Source organism: Vipera berus (genome assembly GCF_964194415.1).
Source record: "Vipera berus genome assembly, chromosome: 3".
NCBI classification, from domain to species: domain Eukaryota; kingdom Metazoa; phylum Chordata; class Lepidosauria; order Squamata; family Viperidae; genus Vipera; species Vipera berus.
Genome location: NC_138204.1, coordinates 86901786 through 86929210, shown reverse-complemented (window position 1 = coordinate 86929210; position 27425 = coordinate 86901786). Strand labels below are relative to the sequence as shown.

Here is a 27425-nt window from a genome sequence, read left to right as displayed (position 1 = left end):
CATCCACCTAATATTAGATTACATGATCTTGTTCTCCAATGTTTGTCCTGAATACTTCTCATACGATTGCCATTTTTCTCTCTCCATATAGCAGGGCTTTTCAACCAGTGGTATGGGTACCACCTGTGGTACATTGGCACTTGGCAGGTGGCACGCGACCATCCTAGAAAAGTAGCGGGGGAAGGGAATGAGGTGAACCGGTGGCAGCACCGCACAAGCCTGAGCGAGAGATGGCTGGAGCTGCACGGCTGTCAGGGCTCAGCGGAAGTGCCAGGATCAGCGCCAGGCTCCAGCTGGAGCTCAGCACTGATCCTGGCGCTTCTGAGCCCAGAAGAAGTGCCTATCAGCTGGAATGTTGCAGCATCCCCAGGGGCTTGTGATTTGGATTCAGATGCTTGGCAACTGATTTATGACGGTCACAGTGTCCCGGGGTCATGTGAAGTGACCAAAACCTGCTGCAATCACCCAGCAGACGTGGGGAATAAAAACCAAACATACCCCCCCCCCCCCCACTGCCAATCCTCAACAGAAATGCTCACAACAGTGAAAACCTCGGACAGGAGGAAGAGCGCCGCCTGGCTGGCAGGCAGGTGTCTTGCTCAGCTTTGGCTTGGGGGGGCACTTTTTCAGTGCCATTGTAACTTCAAACAGTCACTAAGCGAACTGTTGTAAGTCGAGGACTACCGGTACTTCACTTTTTTCCTTCTTTTTTTTGTCATCATGTTTTTGACACCTTACTAGGCGACTGGTGGTACTTGGATGTTGCCATATCCTAAAAGTAGTACAATGGGTGAAAAGGTTGAAAAGCCCTGCCATATAGGACTGTAACCCTTTAGGATTTTTAACATTTTCTTGCTGGCCAGTGGTCTTAGGACTACTTTAATTAAAACATTATTTTAAATCTGGATTTTTATGGGTTAGGTGTAAGTAGATATTTTCCAGTCTTGGGTCCCTGTTGCTTTTTCTACATTGATTTGCAAAGGGTTGCCATGATTTTTCACACTGGACTCCTTTAAGAGCTTTATGGAGATTTGATCAGCCCTGGAGTTTTCCTACACAATTAGTTTTCAGTGTGCAACTGCAATTGAGACCAGAATTTCAGTTGCTAAATGAGGTGGTTGTAAAGTGAGATGTCACATGATCACATCGCTTAGCAACCACAATCCCAACACACTTTGCTGCCATTGTTAAACCAGAATCGTGGTTTGATAATTGGCAAGAGTCCCAGAGAAGGAGCACGGGCTGCTTCAGGGGGTTAGGAGAGGCCCTGGGAGGTCAGTAGAGGGCCATGAATGAGTTAGGGGAGTGCTGCAGTATGGTGCAAATGCAGGGAGGGCAGCGAAAGAAGCTGCACCAGCTCCTGAAAGCCTCAGCCACTCCAGCAGCATGCCCCAGGAAGCCCCCAAAGCCCAGGAAACAAGTGAAGCAGCCGCCCCTGGTAAAGCATGTAGGAAGCCGAGCATGTAGGAAGCCCCCACAACTCAGTAAAAGGTGCTGCATCCAGGGAAATACCAAATGCATAGAAAGTCTTCATAGTGGGGTGCAAAACAGGAAATGCCAAACGCCAGGAAGCTCAACAGCACTGCTCTCTCCTTTTGCTGGCTTGCCTTGTGCCCTCCTTCCTTCCTTGGCTGACATGGACCATGGCCGCCTCCTCCCTTCGTACCCTGTTCCCTTTGTGCTTCGTTGCAGCTCTGGGAGGAACGAGAAAGCCTCACAATCAGCCAGCAGCTTCCAAACAGAGCTCCAAAGTTACTAAAAGCACCCCTGGAGAGTCTCTGGAAGACATTCTAAAGAGAAAGGCAGGGAAGGAGGGTGCAGCACAAGCAAAGGAAAGAAGGGTGCAATGTGTGCATGAGTGACTTGTGACCTCTCCTGCCAGCTTCCCCATTGAATTTATTTCTGGGAAGCCATTGGGGAAAGTTGCAAATGGTGATCATGTGATTGTGGGGTGTTTGGCAACTGGTTGTAAGTGAGAACAGGTTGCTAAACACCCAGATTGCAATAACATGAATTTGGGGGTGCTGCCACAATAATTACTTTGGCCATAGGTCACTCTTCAGCACTGTTACAGTCAAGGAGTCCCTGTACAGTTGCAAGAAAAAGTATGTGAACCCTTTGGGATTATGTGGTTTTTTGCATGAATTGGTCATAAAATGCGCTCTAAACGTCATGTAAGTCACAACAATAGAAAAACACAGTCTGCTTAAAATAATACTACACAAACATTAGCTGTTGTCATGTTTTAATTGAAGATAAGATGGAAACATTCACAGTGCAGGGTGGAAAAAGTACGTGAACCTTTGGACTTAATAACTGGTTGACCCTCCTTTGGCAGCAATAACCTCAACCAAACATTTCCTGTAGTTGCAGATCAGACCTGCACAACGATCTGGAGTAATTTTGGACCACTCCTCTGCACAAAACTGTTTCAGTGTAGCAATATTCTTGGGATGTCTGGTGTGAATCGCTCTCTTAAGGTCATGCCACAGCATTTCAATCGGGTTGAGGTCAGGACTCTGACTGGGCCACTCTAGAAGGCGTATTCTGTTCTGTTGAAGCCATTGTTTTGTTGAATTACTTGTATGCTTTGGGTCATTGTCCTGTTGCATCACCCATCCTCTGCGGAGCTTCAGTTGGCGGACAGATGGTCGTACGTTTTCCTGCAAAATGTCCTGATAAACTCTGGAATTCATTTTCCCATCAATGAGAACAATCCGTCCAGGCCCTGAGGCAGCAAAGCAGCCCCAAACCATGATGCTCCCTCCGCCATGTTTTACAGTGGGGATGAGGTTTTGATGTTGGTGTGCTGTTCCATTTTTTCTTCACACATATTGTGTTGTGTGTTTTCCCCAAACAACTCAATTTTGGTTTCATCTGTCCACATTTGAAGTTTGCAAAAGAGCACCTGGATGTTCCACAGCACTACTGGCAAAATATACTGTGGACAGATAAAACCAAAATTGAGTTGTGGCATGACCTTAAGAGAGCGATTCATACCAGACATCCCAAGAATATTGCTACACTGAAACAGTTTTGTGCAGAGGTGTGGTCCAAAATTACTCCAGATTGTTGTGCAGGTCTGATCTGCAACTACAGGAAACGTTTGGTTGAGGTTATTGCTGCCAAAGGAGGGTCAACCAGTTATTAAGTCCAAAGGTTCACATACTTTTTCCACCCTGCACTGTGAATGTTTCCATCTTATCTTCAATTAAAACATGACAACAGCTAATGTTTGTGTAGTATTATTTTAAGCAGACTGTGTTTTTCTATGTTGTGACTTACATGACGTTTAGAGCGCATTTTATGGCCAATTCATGCAAAAAACCACATAATCCCAAAGGGTTCACATACTTTTTCTTGCAACTGTATGCTAGTTCTTTTATAGCCCATGTGATTTCATCTTCAAGTTCACCAGATTCTTGAATACAATCTCATCTGGGTTAATACCTTGTATAAATTTTACATAATGTCCTTCTAAATACATGATCATATTAACAATTTAATGTGATCAAATCCTTTCCATTGTTCCTTATTAAATTGAAACAAGTTTGGAGTGTTACCATGATTGCTATAATTTTCTTTAAGCTATCTTTTGTTCTTCCTTTCTTACTTACTCTCTTTCTACAATCTGAGTTCAGATATATACCTTTCTTACCTGCTCCCTAGTTTTCCCAAGATCTCCTCTGGCTGTTGCCAAATCTCAGCTTGGATAGGGTTAGGGTTAGGGTTAGCCAAAACCAAGATTCAGTTATTTATTTCAAAAGTTTACAGTGGTTGAACAATCCACCTGTTTTGTTATTCTGAAGAGTACTATAATTCTAGATGACAAATTATTTTTGAAAGGGCTCTCAATCCAAAAAAGTTAACACCTACATACAGTATCTCTTGAATTAAAGTTAACGTAACTAATAGAAATGGCATTAGTAATTTCTAATGACAGAAAGTAGTTCAAACAGATTATGTTTAGCAAGAGGATATTAGTTGTTTACTGAAAATTTTTTGGTGAAAAAAGAAGTTTATAGAAAAATTAAAATTATGCAACTTCTATCATCATGGAAGAGAGTTTGCAGCTGCATACAGCCTGGGCATATTGTTTCCTGACAATTAACCCTTGCTATTTATAGTAAAATACTCTTAAGGTGTCACCTTAGCTTTTTGAACTCAGTTGACAAATCTGCAGTTATCATAACAAGTAATCAGGAATAATACCAGACTTTTGCTGCTTTCTTTAATTTGCAACCTTAATTTTCACCTTTTTCCTTCAGAGCATCAGAATATATTTTTAAAGGTTGTAATGTTTTCCCTTCTTACCTTGTTGGGGAGAGAATCAAGTAATCATTTCTATTTGAAAGTTAAATGTGTGCTTGTTGATATTTATGTTTGGTCTTTGTAAATATTTGTAGCAAATTGTAATTAACTCATAGTACAATAGAATGATGCAATCTACTATACTGAGTGGGCTGTAGTAGGGGTGGTTATTAGGGAGCTTGCAAAAATTGGTCTAAGAAGCCATCTGCTGCTATATACTCAGGACATTATTGGAGAGGAGATAAGAGGAGGAAGTGGGATCACTTTTTAATTTTATTTCGCAAATCTGCTAGGCCAGGGGTCAGCAACCTAAAAAAGAAAAAGAGCCACTGGGAACCGGTTCCATCACAAATTTAAAAAAGAGGGAGCCGCGTGTGTGTGTCCATGCACGCGCATGCGCAAAAAGGTTTTTTTGCGCATGCGCGGACGCACGCGGCTGCCATTTTTTTAAAAATGAGATGGAACCGGTTCCCGGTTGCCTGATGGCGACGGCCCGTCTGCAAAGCTGCCGCTTTCGGCAGCTTTGCAGACGGGCCGTGGCAGCTTCCTCAAAGAGCGGCGCCCCTGCCCATTCCGAGAGGTGCGCGCGCACCTCTCCGAACGACCGGAGTTGCGCGCGCACCTCCCCAAACCTTTGGGGAGGTGCGCGCGTACCTCCGTGCGAAGGGGCAGCGGCGCCGCTCTTTGAGGAAGCTGCCGAAAGCGGCAGCTTCCTGAAAGAGCGGCACCGCTGCCCGTTCGCGCGGAGGTACGCGCGCACCTCCGGTCGTTCGGAGAGGTGCGCGCGCACCTCTCGGAATGGGCAGGGGCGCCGCTCTTTGAGGAAGCTGCCGCGGCCCGTCTGCTAAGCTGCCGCTTTCGGCAGCTTCACAGACGGGCCGCGGTGGGCTTCCTGAAAGAGCGGCACCGCTGCCCATTCGCGCGGAGGTACGCGCGCACCTCCGGTCGTTCGGAGAGGTGCGCGCGCACCTCTCGGAATGGGCAGGGGCGCCGCTCTTTGAGGAAGCTGCCGCGGCCCGTCTGCTAAGCTGCCGCTTTCGGCAGCTTCACAGACGGGCCGCGGCAGCTTCCTCAAAGAGCGGCACCGCTGCCCGTTTGGGGAGGTGCGCGCGCACCTCTGCCCATTCGGGGAGGTGCGCGTGCACCTCTCCAAACGGGCGGTGCCACTCTCCATTTGGAGAGGTGCGCGCGCACCACTGCCCGTTGGAAGAGATGCGCGCGCACCGGGCGGCTGGGAGCCGCAGGAGACGGCTCAAAGAGCCGCATGCGGCTCCGGAGCCGCAGGTTGCCGACCTGTGTGCTAGGCCATTCAACTCCAACATGTTTCACAGATGGGAAAAGGTTCTTAGGCTGGAATGTAGTGTTTGCCTTTTGCTAAACATAACATTTTTCATTCAAGCCCCAAAGTTCTATTTTGGTCTCATCTGTCCACAGAACATTCTTCCAATAGCCTTGTGGCTTACCAATGTGGTCTTTTGCATATCTTTTCAGAATATTGTATAATCATTATTTTCTTCCCCCTCCCTGATATTGTAGAGGAAGGAGTGGCAGAACCTGGAGGCAGAATCAAAAGATCAACCTAGAACCTCCATGTAGCCACAAGTGACTTCCCCCCCACCCCCGGAATTCCATGGGCCCTTATTTAATTTATAGCAGTTGCTAATCCTTAGTTGAGAATATTGTGCATAGGCATGAGTAGCAGTAAATAAATTTAATTGGACCTGCATTTGTGGACCTAATCAATTGGCCTGACATTAATTTTTTGTTTGTATCTTATCAGAAAATAAGAGTGAATGAGAAAATTAATTTACTGACTTGCAATATATTTTTGAATAATGCCCATAAACATTTCTGTGGATTCTCCAAAGAATAATTTTAAAACCCATTATTTGCCATAGAAATTATTGGCTGCATGTATAATTTTTGCTCTGAGAGTAGAGATCACCTGGCCTTTCCAATTTCCATAAAGACTTTAGGAGGAATTGGCACTGTCAGGTTATAACAGCTGCCTAATTAGAAAATTTTTCTCTTTCTTCTTTATCTTTTTTTTGTTGTTGTTGTTACCTTTTGAAACTGAAGATAGATTTCACTAAAATTCCTCTTATTTGAAGTAGATTTAGGTGAGGAAAGTGAAAGGATTGTCTGGGATTGATGATAAGTTATCAATAATAAATTCAAGGTCAAACTCAAAAAAGAAAATCTCACTACTCTAATAGGTGACCCTTTTGTTTTTCCAGAAATATAAAACAGTCTGACCATTATTAACTAGATTTTGGAGACAGTAGGAAAAATACATACTAAAGCTAAATATTGATAAATTAACTAGATCTAGATAATTTCTTATCTAGATAATTTCTTAATAGATAAAGATTTACAGTAGGGGCCTGGGATTAGCAGTTATAATTCCCATTTTTTTAAAAAAGGTAGAATAATTCAGCAAACTATAACAGTAGTTCTCGACTTACAACAGTTTTATTTAGTGATTGTTTGAAGTTACAGTGACGCTGAAAAAAATGACTTACACTTATGCCCATTGCAACAATCCTCAGGTTCATGTGGTTTAAATTTGGTGGCTTGGCAACGGACTCATATTTATGATGATTGCAGTGTCCCAGGGTCATGTGATCTTCTAATAAGCAAAGTCAATGAGGAAGTTATTAACCGTGTTAATAACTTGACTGCAGTGATTCACTTAACAACTGTGGCAAGAAAGGTCATAAAATGCGGTAAACTCACTTAACTGTCTAACCTAGCAACATAAATTTTGGCTAAATTGTGGTCATAAATCTAGGACAACTTGTACATTTGTTTGCTTATTACAGTTAGCTCCATAGTACAAAAATATTAGCTAGTACAAGATAACCTGGCAAAGGAGCAGGTAGAATTTAGAGAAACTGATCTGCCATCGGCCAAGGAATAACAATATTAACATTTAATAGAGAAATACACCTGTCACTTCAGAGGCTTCTTATACTCAGCTTTTATAAGTTTTAAAATTGCCTTTTGATTCCATCTCTTGAATAAAACTGGGAAAACTGAAAGCAACCATAATGGATTATCACCTACTACTTCCTGTCTGAGCCTTTTATGATGTCTTTGAAAGTCAGAGGTAACCACCCCAAAGCTATCTATCAAATGCTATGTCAACTTGAAAGGCAATCAAACAAGATTGTAAGTTACCTCTGCTTTTGTTTAACTTTTGCATAAATGACACTGTGTTACTTAAATGGGACTTTTGTTATCCAAAGTTGGTAGAGAAATTTATATCCATCCTACTATATGCGGATGATGGAGTAATACAAGGTAAAAACCCCTATAAGTCTTAGAAGAATTCTACAAGCCCTTGACAGTCTTGCAGGGAGGATTATTTGTAAATAAATAAGAAAAGCTAAAAATATGAGTTTTGTTCAGAGACCAAAGGAACACTGCTGGCATATAAGCGGACATCCATTTGAGTAGGTCAGATGCTGTTTGTACCTCTAATAGTAGGAAGACACATTACTAATATTGTTGCTCAAAATTCTTAGAGAATTAACAGTGTTCCTAAAATGTTTATAATCAAAAGATGATAGTTACTGTTGAAAATGTTTTCAGTCTGATCAACATATTTCACTGAAATATGTTTTGGTTTATTGATTGGTAACAGAGGTGACAATAAGCCTAAAGGGGGTAGGGTTTGGAGTTCCCCTAATTTTCAAATTCTAATAACATTTAATCAATATAGAAAACATTTTTATTGGGTTATGGCAAAATGTATGTTAATGTAGGGGTCCCCAACCCACAGTCCATGGACCGGCACTGGTCCACAGCATGCCAGCAACCAGGCCATGCAAACAAGCAAAGCCCCAGCCACGGTATGCAGGCAGCACATAAAATCACGCCCCCTCCGGTCCATGGACAAATCTTTCTCTACAGTCCCTGGTACTCAAAAAGTTAAGGGGTATGTTCTGTGATAATGAGTTTCACATGGTGAAACAGTGTATGAAAACCATTGGAAAAATTGGAAACAAAGTTGACTGTCCGTATTTAATCTTTAACTAAGATGGTTCTTGGCCATAGAGTTTTCTTGATAGTCAAAAGTAAGTAGGGGCTTACATGGTTGTGTTAGAGAGCTAGTAAAGGTAAAGGTTCCCCTGCACATGCGTGCTAGTCGTTTCCAACTCTAGGGGCCGGTGCTCATCTCCGTTTCAAAGCCGAAGAGCCAGCGCTTGTCCGAGGACGTCTCCGTGGTCATGTGGCCGGCATGACTAGACGCCAAAGGCGCACGGAACGCTGTTACCTTCCCACCGTAGTGGTCCCTATTTTTCTACTTGCATTTTTACGTGCTTTCGAACTGCTAGGTTGGCAGATGGGAAGTAACAGGCGCTCACTCTGTTATGCGGCACTCGGGATTCAACCCGCCAAACTGCCGACCTTCTGATACAGCGTCCTAACCCACTGAGTCTTCAGTCTGGTAATGTTTCTCCTGTAGTTAACTTTGACAGAAGATACAGTATATGAGGATTTCTGTCTTGGAATATCTGTGCCTTCAAAGTGACCATCAAACTGTCCTTTTCTTTTCATCATATTATGAAGACATCCAAAAATATCCCCACCATTCCCTTTAAAAAGCTACCTAGATATACTGATAAATGTTATTATATCTTTGTACTTTTTTCTGATTATAATTTTACTCCAACATACAATATTTACAAGCTTGTAAATTTGTTGGAAATTTACTGCTAATAAAAATTAAGTAGATTTTCCCAAATCCTCAGTTATATAATTGCATTGTTGTATTTCTGTCTCATTATGCTTTGTTTTCTACTCAGTCTTAATGTGAAAGCAAATTAGCATATTATATTAGCATTTCACTACTTTATTTTAATTCTTTTTATAGCATAGAATACTTTAACATATATTGCTACTCTTATAGTAACAAATTGTTATTGATATTTTAATGCTGTACATAGTTTTAATATCAAATATAACTAATCATAATTTACTTAATAGTTACCTTACATTCATCTTAGACCAAAAAATGATTAAAATGTTTTTATTTTAAGAATAAAGAAAAACAATGCAACTACAAGATAAATTTTATATAAGGGCTTCTCATGCATACACACACACACACACACACACACACACACACACATGTTGTGTGATTTTTACATAATAGTTTTAATAAAATAAAGCCACATTTCATTGGAGTTGTCCATGGAGAACCTGTTTATAACCTAGTTGTTCATAGGATATATGTAACCTCATGTCTTGTGTAACTGAGACCATAAATTTGAAAAAACTTATTTCTTGGTAGTAAGGGCATAGACAATCTATTTCTGTTGTCCATTTGCCAGTTTCCATGTTTTACATGTATCATTAAAATAAGGTCTACATCTGAAAGTATTGAACTTCATTTCAAAATCAAACCTATATATTTTATTTAACAAATTTAGAAGCTATCCATCTCACCCTCAGTGCAACTCTGGGCAGAATATACTGTATGCAATTGCAACCTCCCAGAACCTAGTTATTTCAAACCATTGAAAAAGATATTTAAGGAACTGTTATTTTGTTTGCATTTCTACCGCAATGATTTACTCATTCCTTTTCTTTATATTTTTTTAAAGTATTCCTATATTCCCAATTATTGGGAAAATAATTGTCAATCGCATCTTTTTCAAAGCTGTCTTTGGAATTGAGGAAATCCACAAAAAGTACAAAATAGTGTATGAGCTTTTAAAAATATGTACACATTGCAAAATATAAAGGATCCTTTAAATTATTACATTAATTTTTAGAGCATTTATCCTATCTCAAAGGATATGTTTTAATCTAATCAATTGGCATCCAGATAAATCTCTTAATGCATCTTAAATCCATTGAGTAATTTATTATTTATTATTATTTAAGAAATAGTGCTTGAAATAAGGATACCTAAACAATGGAGGAATTTGAGTACATATATAAAAAGGATATTATTTTATTTTATTCAGGAGAATTTATTCAGATATTAGTTGTGTGAATTTTTTTATTTATTTTATAAAAAAAGAAATTATTAACAATAAAAATTCCATAAATAGAAAATTGCAACATCAAATTATTTCCATAAAATAACCTCACTGATTTTGCTCTTGGTTCATTCTTTACAGAAATATGTTCTCACAATAGCAAAGAATAAAAAATCATTTTCTGTTCATTCTTGCTTTGTATTTTCATCAGAACTTGTCTCCGTGCAGTCAAGCCACTGGACATATTCTAAAATGTATGTTTTATATTATGTTTAAACAGAGACATCTTTGAAAGCTAGGTACCTTCAAGGCCAATAATATTGAAACATTTAGCTTTTCTCCATTAAATTGGAAGAGAAATGAGAGGGGAAATATCACCTCTGGCTCAGTCCCAATAAAATGAATTTCTTCTGAAGACAACAAGTTTTATCAGTTATCCCTAATAGATAGTAACAGAATCTAGGCTGGGCATTGATTCCGAGGTTCTTACTGGGCCTATGTTTGAATCTTTTTGTTTATTAAATGTAGGCACCACCCATCTCACTATCGAATGATTCTGGGCAGCTTACAACCCCATAAAAAAAGGTAAAGGTTCCCCCACACCATGCGTGCTAGTCGTTTCCGACTCTAGGGGCCGGTGCTCATCTCCGTTTCAAAGCCGAAGAGCCAGCGCTTGTCCGAGGACATCTCCGTGGTCATGTGGCCGGCATGACTAGATGCCAAAGGCGCACGGAACGCTGTTACCTTCCCACTGTAGTGGTCCCTATTTTTGTACTTGCATTTTTACGTGCTTTCAAACTGCTAGGTTGGCAGAAGCTGGGACGAGTAACAGGCGCTCACTTTGCTACGCGGCACTCGGGATTCGATCTGCCAAACTGCCGACCTTCTGATCGACAAGCTCAGCGTCCTAACCCACTGAGCCACCGCGTCCCTATACAACCCCATAAAAACAAGAATATAAAAACATTAAGGTGTTAGAAACATTAAAATTTACAGAAACTGGGTAAAACTAGGAACTAGTACATGGGTAGGATGGAAATGAGATCTTCTTTCTTAGTCCATCTCCAGAGTGGGCAGCTCCCATCAGGGTCCCAAGCTAATCAGTACAGCCCGGTTTTGAGCCCCTTTCAGAAAGCCAAGAGGGTGGGTACAGATCTTTCCTCCAGTGGCATGATGTTCCAAAGCGCAGGAGGCACAGAAGCAAAGGGCAGGCAATGTTTCTTGACCAGGTCTGCAGTTTGCCCCTTCCGCTGGAGTGAGTGAGTGAGTAAGGTGGACCTATCCCATTGAGGTGAGCAGTTCCTCAGGTAGCCTGTTCCTCTACCGTGAAGGTCTTTAAAGGTGATAACCAACATCTTGAATTGAACTTGGAAGCAAACTGGCCACCAATGGAGCTTGTTCAGCAGTGGTGTTACATGGGCATCCCAGATGCCCCTAGAACTGTCTGCTCAGTTGCATTCTGTGCCACCTGCAGCTTCCAAGTATTCTTAAAAGAGTAGCTCCATGTTGAGTGCATTGCAGTAGTCCAAATACAACATGATCAGGGCACGAGTTAGTGAGCGCAAGGCCTCACAATCCAGGAAATGGAGATTGTATATCTTCAGCATTTGTATGTTTTTTGAATCATATATGGGAAAGAAGAAGCTCTATGTCACTTTCCTGTAGTGGATGAAATATGGCATGTTTTGGCCTATAGAATGCTATGGAATTTTCTGTGCAAGTGTTTTTTTAACATGGTACAATCAATAAGAACAGAAATGTACATTAAATAGAAAGTAACCAATAAGCTTATAAACCTGACTTCATGCTTTGTATGGGAAGTTAAATATTGGGGGTGTTGCTTTGCTTGTGCTTTTGGCCAATCTTGAAATTTGGAAAAAAGAAAGAAACTCTGCTGTTTCCATTCAGGTATCCTGCTTCAGAGTAGTTTGAAGACACTCATTCTGAACTTTAGTTATTTTATTCCTATGATATCAGGCTGAATTAAATATATCATAAATATATCAGCTCAAGGATGCAGAAGACATATTGGTTTTTGTTATTTTTTGAGAACTACAACATTAACACTTTTATCATTTGGACTGATACTTTTCTTGGACTAGAAGAGATAATTGAAAATAAGCTTTTGTGCTTCATCCAGTTTCATATAATATATATTTTTCCCAATGCAGATTTAAAAGCAGGAGCCTCTACTGGTTGTTTTAAAATGTTTGCACTGTCTACCTCAGTCCCAAATGAAACAAATCTTTCCTCCCATTTTTAAACATAGTCACATATATCAAACCATGCTGTAAATTCTATATAATCATATTCCTTCAAAGGAAGAATATTTTGCAATAAATCCATTAACTTTAAAGGTGTGTGGCCTATCAGACCATAGGCTTATCAAGTCCAACATTCTGTTTCCTGCTGTGGCCAGTAAGATAACTGTGGTTGGTTCACAGCAGAACATGGGGGTAATAGCTCTTCTTCCTCACCAGTTTAAATTTATAGCCATGCTGCTTTCTAGAGATAGCTTGCATGCAGCCATGAAGATTAATACTGTAACTGGTTGTAATTATTACAAATTTGTTTTATTTCTTTTTAAATGTGATTAATTCTAAGGTGTGCACAAATTTTAACTTCTGCAATCAGATTATTTTTGAGAAACATATGTACACACAAGCTAGTAGCTGTCTCTAGCATGACAATTTTTGTCCCATTTTCTAATCAAAATACTTATTTCTTGTTGGCTTTTCTCTTTAGAATCACCAATATTAGTTTCTAGCAGCTATTGTTGTTTTATTATAGATTTATAACAGCTTTGTATGACTTATTAAGATGAGTCTGGATTGTTTACAATAAAACATTGTCATAAAACATCCCACTAAAATCATCATGATTTTACATAAAAACCATGGTTAAAATAATTAAAAGTTACCCCAATGATAATAGCTTAGTGTTAAATGCTGTTTTGAAAAGGTTTTACACTCCATGCAGGTGGTCCAGAATTATACTGTAGTAGTTGATGGTATAATTAATTGTCACCAACATAGCATATTCATCATATTTAGTGTGTCCAGATAAGGGGACTACGCAGAAGTTGAGAGATGGCCTTTTTAAGAGAGAGCACACCATTGTCATTTTATAGCAGAGACATCACACTTTTCTTCAGAAAAATGTTAATCCTATCCTAAATCCAGCTAAATGTGTCCTGCCTGGTTGCCCTGAGGAGTCATAAGGGGCATGTATCTAAACCTTAGGTGACAGAATTCATATTACAGAATACTTTATCCATGTGTTGCATTTAGAAGCTAAAACAATGCCAGGTAATATTGGAAGACTTTGTTTCCTTCACCCTACCTGATTCTGCCCAAATGGCATCAATACACAAATGAATAATATGTGCAGGTTTCTGTAGAGAAAGCTGCAGAAATATTTGAATGATTTGCAGATGTTTTGTCCTTTCATTCTTGCTCTGGACTATCAGAGTAATTCTGAATATGGCTTCACATGGAAATTTGGAGACCCAGGAAGAGTGGAGGAGTACTTTGCATTTATCACTACTAGGCGTAAACCTGCATTTTAAATCTTATGCCAGTCTTGGAAGCTTTTCATTCTCTTTATCTCCCCTGCAAAGCATGGGTTGCTCAAGATCTGTGACAGGGAGGAAGCCTCACAGGAATTATTTTATCCAGTATTCTAGTTGTCTCTTTATAGCAGAGTCTGATCAAGTACAGGATGAAACTACCCACCAAATTGTCAGGAAATTGCCTGAAAACCTTCAGAAAACCATCAGCATTTATTTGCTGCCTAGAATGCATCCTGACCAAAAATGATCTGACAATAGCAAACTACAGATAGATATCAAGGTCCTCCGTATGTAGATCCCATCTCATTTACTCTGAAATAGAAACTAAATCCAGTGCTTGCCTGTCTTTGGGCGTTATAGTTAAATTTACCAACGCAGGCCCATGGTTAGAAGTAAGTCTGTGTAGAAATTAAAGAAGAGGATCTTCATGAACACCCTTCCAAAAGTGATGAGGGAAGAAACATGACTCAACCCAAAAACAATCTAAGAAGAGGAAGAAATAGCTCAGATTGATACTTTTTTAGTTTGCTGTGAATATTGGTATAGGTATGTAAAGCATAACCAGGCTTGCAATACTCTGTTTTTATAACTACTATAATAAAGTAACCTTCCTTTGCACTTACTTTCACAGTCTAGTCTACATGATGGGGCTGAAAGACCATGAAATTGCAAACTAACTCAAACCCAATTCCTAAGCGTGGAGATTGAAATTCACCAGAACCAGAAGTCTAAGGAACTGCATGTAATGGGAATGATCTTGAGAGATTGGGAAAAGAGCCATAACCAGGGGAACAATGAGATAAGAGACAGCTTAGCCTGCAGAAGAAATATAAGCATGGCAAATAATCTCAGAAAGACACTTTAGCCGTTACAGAAACTAGAGACTGTAACACTAACGGGGAAGAAATTTATTTTGAGATTTGGCAAGATTCTGTTAATGTAACCTTATAAAAAGCAGCACTTATTCATCTGGGTATGGTTCTTGACTACCTCACAAGGCTGAACTCACAATCCAAAAATGTGGCCCATGATCTTCAGTTCATTTTGTACACCAGCTTTAGCTCATGCTTGTCCTTACGTTTTCTCATACATACACATTCAGTTATCTCCAAGGTAGCATTGTTTGGTTATTTCCAACTTCTCATTAATGTTCATAACATCCCGTCCTCCCTATCTGTAGCATTGTGATTTGTACAATACCTGAAACTTGGTAGGTCAAATCTTGATATCTCTACATCCTGAAATCAAATAAATAAAAATTGCTGTCTGGATTGAACACAAAACTATCATCAGTAATCATCTGGAGCAATGGATTAGAAGAAGGGATCTGCACTGTGGGACTTTTTTTTAGTGACCTATTGAGTCCCCCCCCCTTCCCGGGTCTTTCCTATGCACAACATTGCTAAATATGGTCACTAATGTCTGGTCCCAGTATCATTTTTCAGCACTCTGGCATCCCAATTGGCAACTGAAAATCTTTTTATCCTACAAGTTTAGTGGCAGTATGCATAGTACATTTGCAAACCCATTCAGTCCAACCTGTGCCACCATCAGTCTGCATCCTCAATCCTGTGGACATTAATTACATCCTAATTAGGATCATATTCTTTTTCTTAGTACATAAATCAAATACATCTTTTGAAGGTATGTGAATCTTGAGCAAAGTCCTTAAACATCTAGCACAATCTAAGTGTCGGACTGGAGAAACAGATGTAATATGTTATCTCTGTTAGGAAAGAAATGATTTTTGTGGATGTAAGATGTGTTTCCTGACAATTTTAAGTTTATGTATTTTTATATTGTAAATGTTTTATGGCTAAATTGTTTCATTTTTTTTTCAAATTAAAATAGAACACACAGCCAAAGTGCTTTCCTCTATTTAATTAATAGAATAGACCAATAAATGGTAGTGACTCATGCAAAAACTCAGTAGGAGCTTTTATTTTTTTTAAAAAAATACAATTATGTTGTGTGGTGTTTGGGCTGAGATGATCTAAATCACACTCCAAATGGATGGAGCATAACTTCATATTCTGTGGAGCAGTGAAAGCTGATTATAAGAAAGCAGATTTATAGCTGTAAATTATAAAGAAATTCTATAATTTTGAAAGATATACACTATGTTCATGACACATCAGTGTGACTCAACAGATGAAAATTGTTTGATAATCCAAATACAAAAAATAATTGTCAGTCATAAATTGATTTTTGCTTTAGATAATTAGTTATAGAAACCATGCAGGTATGTCTTCCCTTTTTCTGTATGATGTCATACTAGAGTTTTGGGTCTGCTTGATAATTAGATGTAGTTTTTATTATCTTTAAACATTTAATTGAAAAATTTCAAATTCATTTTTCATGTACTAACTTGAAAACGTCTGCATGTACAAAGTGTATTTTTCTCTAAGTGTATAATAAATTTTAGATATGAAGTTAATTCAAAAATGTCTTCTAGCCAATGGTAACGACAACAAGAAATTCAAGGGTGAAGACAAAATGGATGGAGCTCCTTCTCGTGTTCTTCATATCAGGAAATTACCAGGAGAAGTGACCGAAACAGAAGTTATTGCTTTGGGCTTACCTTTTGGTAAAGTAACCAACATTCTCATGTTGAAAGGAAAAAACCAGGTACTTTCTCTTTTTGTCATATTTTTTTCAGTGTACAAAGTTTTTTTCCAACCTAAGATTGGAAAAGTTTTCCACTTACCATGTATGCAATTTACCATAACACATCAATTCTAGTAAACTTTTTTTTTAATCCTGAGACATGGAAAAATATTTTAGGTTTGCTAGGTGCAAAATCAAATACAGTATGACAGCAAAGATTTGTACGCATTTGCTTTGTGAAGAATTGATGGGGGGGGGAGAGCAGATCTTAAAAGTGTTGTTCTGGTAACATAGATCTCAGGCTAACGTCTGACTGTATATTGCAACCAAGAATAGTCCACTGTTGGACTATTAACTGTTAACTGGAAAGTACAAGGAACTGAATACATTTCCTACGTTTTGTGGTATCATATTCCCACAGTGATACAGATTTTTATAGAGGACTCCGTGTCTCCTTCCATGAGTGATTTAAAATGGGAGCAAAGTAGCACACTATGGTGTAGATGGAATCAATTTTAGATTGACATAGCAAGTTGTATCAAAACTACCTTGAGCTGGGTGAAACTTTTTTTTTTAATTCCATTTATATCCCGCCCTTCTCCGAAGACTCAGGGCGGCTTACAAGCTTAGCAGTAGCCTTCATTCTATGTATATGCCTGCTTATTAGGGCTTTCACACACACCCCAAGCGGCATTATTACAAAGTCAGCTTAATTGCCCCCAACAATCAGGAAATAATGGTGTGCATAAAGTAGAAAAAAGACAAAACTTGTTTTGAGCTCTGTATAAATCTACTGAGTTGCCTACATCCCAACAAAACTTGGTTTTTTCCGATAGAACCAAGTATTTTCTATAAAAATAGTAAATAATAGGAACTTGAAAAAATGCCTTATTCCTTCATTTTTGAACCACAAAATTAGATGGAATGATTTGGTATACAGGCTGACTTTTGCTTTTCATCCAATAGGCACAAAAGTTTGCAATGAGAGTGATTAAAAGAAAAAAAAATCCAATAGGCAATAATGGAACCAACAGCTCAAACACTGTTATTTTCCACAGCCTGCCTATACCCAAACAGCTGCTGAAATCTAGAAAAAATAGCATGATTCACTTCAATCTGTGAACAATAATGACAAGTGCAACAAAAGTATTTTTTTTGGCTTCTTTCTTTTAAATGCCTAAACTCAATGCATATTTTTCCATTTGACAGTCTGCAAGCAAAAGTTAACGCACACAGCAATAGCAACCTACTCTTTGAATTTAACTTGCTGCCTAAAGACTAAGCATCAGCAAGAATATGCACATAGCACACAACATGACTCAACAAATAAATGAAAGCAACCCAGTTTTATTTATTTTTATTTATTTTTATTTTAATTCCATTTATATCCCGCCCTTCTCCGAAGACTCAGGGCGGCTTACAAGCTTAGCAATAGCCTTCATTCTATGTATATGCCTGCTTATTAGGGCTTTCACACACACCCCAAGCGGCATTATTACAAAGTCAGCTTATTGCCCCCAACAATCTGGGTCCTCATTTTACCTACCTCGGAAGGATGGAAGCAAAACTCTAATAAACATTGCAGGGAACAGAGCTTTCCATTTGCATAATGACTGTCAGTGAAAGAAATTACAAAACAAATACATTTGTAGGCCCACAAAGAAAGCAGAAACTCAAACTTCCCAGTAGCTAAGAAGTTTGAAGGAAAAAAAAAAACCTCTATTAAATTTATCCCCATCTTGCATCACACTTGGATCAGTGATAATGTCACCTGCCTCTAAGCATTGGTTAAAATAATGTCATTTCCTCATCACCCTCTTCCCTCCTAGTCTGGCCCCAAAATAATGCAGATGTAGCTACTTTTATTTTGATGGTTATGCTGGGAAAAATATAATTTTTAATTAATTAATTATACAAATTATATAAAATGATATAAAATTATAAATTATATTTTAATGGATACATGATGTGATATCTTCAGGGTTTCAGAATATGAATATTTGAAATGGGCTTATTCTGAAGGAAGGTCTTCTGAAATCACAAGTTTTATTCTGTGCTCAGAGCACTTAAACAGTGTTTTGGGCTCAAAAGTTTACAAGCTTGGAATGTTTAACATCCCTACAAGTGGAAAGTTATACCCACTGAGAACAATTTGTCTATGCTTGCTGAAAATTCTGGAAATTTGAAAATCTAGATGGAAAATCATAAACATTCTGGAAATGGGAGAAGCCAGTAATTTGTTGGTTGTTATAGCTTTCTCTCTTTAGGGCTAATTTTCCCACATTTTATGGAAAATGATCCAAAACTGGAAGATAATCTAACCTGTTATACTGTAAATGAACTGTAGTTATTTTGTAGCTTTTTCTCCTCTGTAACAGAAACAGAAAATGTATTATTCTCAGCAGTCACAATAAATTTTTATCAAATGCTATGAAGCAAAATTTTAAGATTAATCAGGTTCTTAACATCAGCTAATGGACTCTTATTTTTCTTACGAGCTTTCTAAAATATTTTTTTTTCTTTTTGAAGATAAAGTACTTTTTCCAGAGAAGTTTCGTATTTTTTTTTCATTTGAAAACCTTTAACACATGAAATTCTATATAATGCTGTTATTTTATTTAATAGATAAATAAGGCTAGTGCTGAGGCTGATCGCGATGGGGAGGAGCGGGGGTTGGCTGCTTCTGGGGCTCCAGGGCCAGTCGTGGGATTGCCTATTCCCACGACGATAGGGAATGGCAGCAGGTGTAGGAACAGAGGGCCGTATCGGTCTCAGGGAAGGCCTCTCCGCTGCTTACAAGCGGTGAGGCACTCCGACCCTCTGGTTCCGCCCCGAGGTCCCGGGAGTGAGGATGTGCAGCCTCCTGAGCTCCGGCTGGTGTATTTGAATGCCAGGTCGGTCGTTAATAAGGCTCCTCTCGTTCGAGACTTGGTCGAGGGTGAGCAGGCTGACCTGGCTTGCATCTCGGAGACCTGGTTGGGCCCAGAGGGCGGTGTTCCTCTGGTTGATCTTTGCCCACCAGGTTTCCGGGTGCTGCACCGGCCTCGGGCTCAGGGTAGGGGTGGGGGAGTGGCTGTTGTTGTGAGGGAGACCTTGTGTCCGCGGGAGGCCACCGTTCCCCAGACAGTCGGGTGTGAGTCTCTCTTTTTGAGATGCGGCCCTGGTGCGCAGTTGGGCTTGCTGCTGGTGTACCTTTCGCCTAGTCACGCAGCAGCAGCCCTGCCTGAGCTGCTTGATGTCCTCTCGGGGCTGGTGGTTGAGTTCCCGAAACTTATAGTTTTGGGGGACTTCAACCTACCATCGCTGGGAGGATCATCTGAGTTAGCTCGGGAGTTCATGGCTTCCATGGCGGCCATGGACCTGACGCAAGTAATTACGGGACCGACTCATGAAGGAGGCCACACCCTTGACCTTGTTTTCTTGTCTGGACGGTGGTTAGATGATCTTGGTGGGGGCTCTCCAATTATTATGCCCCTGTCATGGACCGATCATCATCTCCTGCGGCTGGTCTTCCGTTTTGCCACCCCCCGCCGTGGGTGTTTGGAACCACTCAAATGGTACCGCCCCAGACGCTTAATGGATCCCCAAAGGTTCCAGGCGGCGCTGGGGTCCCCACCTGCCTCCCTCACTCACAGCTCGGCCGAGACCCTAGTGGAGGCCTGGGAAAGGACGGCCACTGAGGCCCTTGACCGAGTTGTACCCTTGCGGCCCCTGACCCGGTGCAGATCCCGTCGGGCTCCATGGTTTTCTGCGGAGCTCCGGGAGATGAAGCGTCGGAGACGGGGCCTAGAGAGCGGTTGGAGGTCCACCCGATCTGAACCCGACCGATTGCGACTAAGAGCCTATATTAGGTCTTATCTCGCTGCAATTAGGGAGGCGAGGTCTAACCACTTCGCCACCCTTATTGCGTCCGCAGATAATCGCCCGGCCGCCCTGTTTAGGGTGACTCGCTCCCTCCTAAATCAGGAGGTGAGGGAGGATCCCTTGCAGGGACGTGCCGAGGAGTTTAACCAACATCTGTCGGACAAAATCGCTCGGATTCGGACCGGTTTGGACTCTGACTGGGCAGAGTCTGACGATCAGGACACGGGTGGTCTTGTCGATACCATCTGGGAGGAGTTTGATTCTGTAACTCCGGAGGAAGTGGACAGGATCATGGGGAGGCTGAGCGCCACCACATGTTTACTGGACCCGTGCCCTTCCTGGCTGGTTTATGCAGCCCGGGAGAGGACACGCAGCTGGTTCCAGGCAGTTATATCGGCCTCTTTGAGTGAGGGTATCTTCCCCGCCGTCTTGAAGGAGGCGGTGGTGAGGCCTCTCCTCAAGAAGCCTGTCCTGGACCCGGCTGTATTGAACAACTTTCGTCCTGTCTCCAACCTTCGCTTTCTTGCGAAGGTTGTTGAGAGTGTGGTGGCGCATCAGCTCCCTTTGGTCCTGGATGAAGCGGATTATCTAGACCCGTACCAATCGGGTTTCAGGCCCGGGTACAGCACGGAGACGGCATTGGTCGCGCTGGTGAATGATCTCTGGAGGGCTCGGGACAGGGGGCATTCCTCTGTCCTAGTCCTATTAGACCTCTCGGCGGCTTTCGATACCATCGACCATGGTATCTTGCTGCGGCGTCTCAGGGGATTGGGAGTGGGAGGCACAGTTTTACAGTGGTTCTCCTCCTATCTCTTGGGACGTTCGCAGTCGGTGTTGGCAGGGGGGCAGAGGTCGACCGCGAGGTCTCTCATTTGTGGAGTTCCTCAGGGGTCGGTCCTCTCGCCTCTCCTGTTCAACATCTACATGAAGCCGCTGGGTGAGATCATTCGTGGCTTTGGAGTTGGGTATCATCAGTACGCTGATGATACCCAACTTTTCTTTTCGACCCCAAACCACCCCAGTGATGCCCTCAACGTGATGTCCCGTTGCCTGGAGGCGGTTCGGGTCTGGATGGGGAGGAACAGACTCCAACTCAACCCCGACAAGACTGAGTGGCTTTGCATACCTTCGTCCCGGGTTTATTCGGACATTCCACCTCTAGTTATGGGGGGTGAACTATTACCCCCCGTAGATAGGGCTCGCAACTTGGGGGTCCTCCTAGATTCACGGCTCACTTTGGAAGACCATATAGGAGCCGTGACTAGGGGGGCCTTCGCACAGGTTCGCCTGGTGCGTCAGTTGCGGCCCTATCTTAGCCGGGACGATTTATGCACGGTCACTCATGCGCTCGTGTCCTCTCGTCTGGACTACTGCAACGCTCTCTACATGGGGCTGCCCTTGAGGACTACTCGGAAGCTCCAACTGGTACAGAATGCAGCCGCGAGAGTGGTGTTGGGAGCCTCCCGATACTCCCACGTTACGCCTCTGCTCCGTGAGCTGCATTGGTTGCCAGTTGTCTTCCGGGTGAGATTCAAGGTACTGGTAACGGTATTTAAAGCACTCCATGGCATGGGGCCGGAGTACCTCAGGGAACATCTGCTGCCGGCATCAAGCTCCCTGCGCCCTGTGCGTTCCCACAGAGAGGGCCTCCTCAGGGTGCCACCGATCAGAGAATGCCGATTGGTGGCCCCCAGGGGGAGATCCTTCTCTGTGGGCGCTCCGGAGCTGTGGAATCAGCTACCGGTTGAGCTCCGGATGGCGCCCGATCTTCGCTCCTTTCGTCGCGATCTCAAGACATTTCTGTTTGTACAAGCCGGCCTAGCCTGAGGGGGAGTGTTGGGGTTATTTTATTTTTCGTTTTTTAACTTTTCTGGGGGTTTTTAGTGTTGTATTTATATTGTTTTTAACTAGGGCAATTTGTTTAATCTTATTTTAATGTTTGTATTCGCTATTTTATTCTGCCCTGTGAACCGCCCTGAGTCCTCAGGGAGAAGGGCGGTATATAAATGTTATTAAATTAAAATTAAATTAAATTAAATAAAAGTTACAAATCATGACTGGGTGTGGGAAGCACTTAACGTAATAACCTTTTAACTTCTTGCTACAGTGAAGATGTATTTAAAAGTTAAAAATCAAGAATATAGAAATTATTAATGTTTTTAAAGGTTTGTGCCTATTTAAATTGTGCCTTTCGGTCTTTTTGGTTCCTTAGAGTTGAGTTTTTGTCCTGAATGATATCAGCAATCTCATTAATACTCTTAAGCTTAAGTTTGCTTCATGTGAATGTTCTCAAACTAAAATGACAGTTGTGATTTTATGTTTAATAGATATCATGATCTAAGGAATACTGATCATAAGGGGGAGCATAAATTAAACCAAATCTTTATTATGGTGGTAGACCAGCATAAAGGGAGAGGATATAGCATGTTATAGAAGCCAGGGAGAGGGGCATATATTGACGTGTATGCACATGTAAAGCATGTGTGGTTCTTTATAAGTTGTACATTCTAAATAATTTTGGTAAATAGTTATATTATCAGACTATGATTCTGAAACTAGGTAGGTAGGTGAATGGATGGATTTATAGATGTGATAGCAATTTCTTTTTTATATGGCTATGTATATATATTTTTTCCTAGGCTTTTTTAGAGCTGGCAACAGAAGAAGCTGCTATCACTATGGTAAATTATTATTCTGCTGTGACACCTCATCTTCGCAATCAACCTATATATATTCAGTATTCAAATCATAAAGAATTGAAGACTGATAATACACTTAATCAGGTAACATTATAGTTATTAATCATGTGACTAATCTGTATATGTAATTACCGGTATAGTTCGGTATTTATAAAATGTTTAAGACTATAAGAAATTATTTTATAGTTATGTTGTAAATATGGAATTTAGTTATAGGATCTAAGCATGTTTAACATTAATAATCTTTCTGGCACAAGAGCTCAAATTAACCTGTAAAAAACGGTTACTTTGTTACATAGATACAGTAATGTGGAACTATGTTTCTGGTATGTTTAAATAATTCATTCAAGTTTTGAAACTCAATCTCACCTTACTATGATCTGCTCTTTTAATAAATGAACTTATTGAAGAGACATTCATATTCACTGTGGGAATAACTGAGTATATAGTTACTTGATCTTGAAGATATTTAAAATGTATTATTTAGATCAAGAAACTATTCATGCTTCAACAGTAAAACTACAGTTATGCAGGTACTAACTTCATGGACCATTTTAAGTGTTTGATATTTCTTTTCTCATGAAGGAATGTAAAAACAGCACTGACCCATGCTATGTCAAATGGTAACATCTTCATCTTCATGTTTGTTTTTTCTATTACCGGTACTTATCATTCTGAATAATGGTTTAATAAACATTTTGAGTTTTTCTGTTCCAATCTTCTTTGTTAATCCTAGCGTAGAGAATTTTCTCATTTGAAATATAGAAGCAAATTTTTGTCTTTTGCATTGAGGAGCCTAAATTTTGCAGTCATTTGCTTCTGAAGCTAGAGTGAACTACTTCTTTTTACAATCATTTATTTACCCAGGCCATTCAGTCTTTCAGTTGAGGTTTACACATTTTTATTCCACGTGGTTACTTGTATAGTGTCTAAAGCCATAAATAAGAATGGGCTTTGTGTGTGTCTGTGTGTGTGTTAAAATAAATACATTTTATCTTGTGCTTGGCATGAAGTTATCCACCAGTTGTAACCAGATATTTATGTTCCTATAGTTAAACCAAGATTAGGTTAGATCTAACATTTTTCTGTCAAGATTTATTATATTTGTCTTTATTAATATGGTGGTAAGCATAGCTTTCTTCAATGAGGTGTTTACATTTCCTGAATTTCATATAATAAGCCCAAGTTTTAAAATTCCAAAATTTTTAAAAGAGAAGAATCCAGGAAACAATTGTATGCCTCAATCTTCCAAAGTTAATATTCTCAGGTTGGATAAGCCAAAATGTAGGACCAGATGGTGTCATGTCTGCATCCATCTCTGATGGTTAAAACTGTCATATCCTTATAATTGTAAATGCAAATTACTTATATGAGAAATGCATTGCAAATTAGTAACAGCAATCCTTCAGCTGGTTTGCACAGCAGGCTACCTGGGGTCCATGCACAAAAGGCTCTTTATCACACAAATTATCCACTAGCCAGCATTAGGGCATATGCAACAATGGAAACAAGTAATATTTTTTGTTATTTAGTCATGCTCATCATCATGTCATGCCACCTGCACTCTAGCTGTCAAACACATCATTTAATTGTCTGCAGCTCTCAGGAATACCAGAGGAGCCAGAATGTCTTTGAATTGAGAACATTCAGATCCATCAGCTGTGTTTATATTATGTGTTGATCCCTAGGTAACTGAACCATGATCTAATGAATGATCCCAATTCATTAGACACAGAACCAAAAATTAACTACACAGTAAGACACAGGTTATTTAAACATATTTTGTCCTAGTGCATTTGGCAAACAAAATCTTTTATCAATATATCACAACCTAATGCCTTGAGAAGATTGCAGCCTATAATAAATTTAATGAGAGATCTTAGAAAATATCAATGGATCTTCAAGGGTAGACATTTATGGGCTCTCCATCAATTTGAAGTTTATTAATCACAGTCAGATAATGATTGTCCATGATAAGTAAATCACTGGCTTCAGTAATTGAGACTAAACCTGTACAAAAATGAGACCTAGTGAATAAATCCTGCTTCTGCTGAACTCAGTGTGATAAACACTTGGTTGTAATAGAGGCAGTTGTGGCTATACACTTTAGAGCATATTTCTGTTGTTGCTGCTGTTGTTAGTTGCAAAATTGTGTCGGACCCATCGCGACCCCATGGACAACTTTCCTCCAGGCCTTCCTGTCCTCTACCATCTTCTGGAGTCCATTTAAGCTCACGCCTCCTGCTTCAGTGACTCCATCCAGCCACCTCATTCTCTGTTGTCCCCTTCTTCTCTTGCCCTCACTCTTTCCCAGCATTAGGCTCTTTTCCAGTGAGCCCTTCCTTCTCATTAGGTGGCCAAAGTATTTGAGTTTCAACTTCAAGTTCTGGTCTTCTAAAGAGCAGTCAGGGTTGATCTCCTCTAGGACTGACCGCTTTGATCGCCTTGCAGTCCAAGGGACCCACAGGAGTCTTCTCCAGCACCATAGTTCAAAGGCCTCAATTCTTTGGTGCTCAGCCTTTCTTGTGGTCCAACTTTCAAAGCCATACATTGCATATATAGTCTATAGACTTGACTATAGACACTTTTGTTGGCAGGGTGATGTTTCTGCTTTTTAGTGTGCTGTCTAGATTTGCCATGGCTTACCTCACCAGGAGCAAGCATATTTTAATTTATTGGCTGCAATCCCCATCTGCGGTGATCTTGGAGCCCAGGAAAATAAAATCTGTCACTACCTCCATTTCTTCCCCATCTATTTGCCAGGAATTGAGAGGGCCGGATGCCATGATCTTGGTTTTCTTAATGTTGAGTTTCAAGCCCACTTTTGCACTCTCCTTCACCCGCATCAAGAGGCTCTTTAGTTCCTCTTCACTTTCTGTCATTAGAATGGTATCATCTGCATATCTTAGATTGTTAATATTTCTCCTGGCAATCTTAATTCCAACTTTTGATTTGTCTAGCCCTGCCTTTCTCTAGCCCCTGACCTTTGCTCATTCCGCCAGGACCTGAAGACTTGGCTCTTTGAGCTTTCTGGCCTGGACTGAGAGTATTAATTGGGGTTTTAATTGGATTTTAATTGGGGTTTTATATTTATTCAAGGTTTAAATGTAATCATTTTAACTGTTCTTAATTTTTGTAATTGTTGTATTGTTATTTTAAAAACCTTGTGAACTGCCCTGAGTCCTATGGGAGAAGGGCGGTATATAAGTCTAATAAAGATAAAGATAAAGATGATGTGCTCTGCATATAAGTTAAATAGGCAGGGTGACAGTATACAGCCTTGCCGGACTCCTTTCCCAATTTTGAACCAATCAATGGTTCCATGTCCAGTTCTCACTGTTGCTTCTTGACCCGCATATAGGTTTCTCAAGAGACAAATAAGATGGTCTGGTACTCCCATCTCTTTAACAACTTGCCACAGTTTGTTGTGATCCACACAATCAAAGGCTTTAGCATAGTCAATGAAGCAGAAGTAGATGTTTTTTCTGGAACTCCCTAGCTTTCTCCATGATCCAGCATATGTTGGCAATTTGATCTCTAGTTCCTCTGCCTCTTCAAAATCCTGCCTGTATTTCTGGTTGTTTTCGATCCACATACTGCTGGAGTCTAGCTTGTAGGATTTTAAGCATAACTTTACTAGCATGTGAAATGAGTCCAATGGTCTGATAGTTTGAACATTCTTTGGCACTGCCTTTCTTTGGAATTGGAATACAATGTTGCGAACCTCCATCCATAATTCTTCAGGCACTCTGTCTATCAGATCTAATTCCTTAAATCTGTCACCTCTACTGTATATTCATCAGGGATATGATTTAATTCATACCTGAGTGGCCTAGTGCTTTTCCCTACTTTCTTCAATTTAAGGCTAAATTTTGCAACGAGAAGCTCATGATCTGAGCCACAGTCAGCTCCTGGTCTTGTTTTTACTGACTGTATAGAGCTTCTCCACCTTTGGCTGCAGAGCACATAGTCAATCTGATTTCTGTGTTGGCCGTCTGGTGATGTCCATGTGTAGAGCCGTCTCTTGGGTTGTTGGAAAAGAGTGTTTGCTATGACCATCGTATCCTCTTGACAAAATTCTATCAGCCTGTGCCCTGCTTCATTTTGTACACCAAGGCCAAACTTGCCTGTTATTCCGGTTATCTTTTGGCTTCCTACTTTAGCATTCTAATCCCCCATGATGATAAGGACATCATTTTTTGGTGTTAGTTCTATAAGGTGCTGTAGGGCTTCACAGAACCGGTCAATTTCATCCTCTTCAGCATTGGTGGTTGGGGCATAGACTTGGACTACTGTGATATTGAATGGTTTGCCATAGATTCGAACTGAGATCATTCTGTCATTTTGGGGATTGTATCCCAGTATTGCTTTTCCTACTCT

At 40.5% G+C, this 27425-nt stretch overlaps 1 protein-coding gene across 9 annotated transcripts in view; it reads left to right on the top strand.

Moving 5' to 3' along the window:
- Nucleotides 1-27425, top strand: part of PTBP2 (polypyrimidine tract binding protein 2) — a gene marked incomplete at its 5' end in the record, with an annotated part of 114216 nt that overhangs the window by 19185 nt on the left and 67606 nt on the right. For 8 of the 9 annotated variants that reach the window (XR_014026222.1, XR_014026223.1, XR_014026224.1 and 5 more), the window contains 2 exons: nt 16331-16503; nt 22986-23129. Coding sequence is in view for 6 of the 9 variants with exons in the window: in XM_081326115.1 (XP_081182241.1) it covers nt 16331-16503; nt 22986-23129 (317 nt within the window). Of the gene's footprint in view, nt 1-14536; nt 14618-16330; nt 16504-22985; nt 23130-27425 lie in introns of those variants that run through there. The other variant, XM_081326120.1, reaches the window with a different exon arrangement.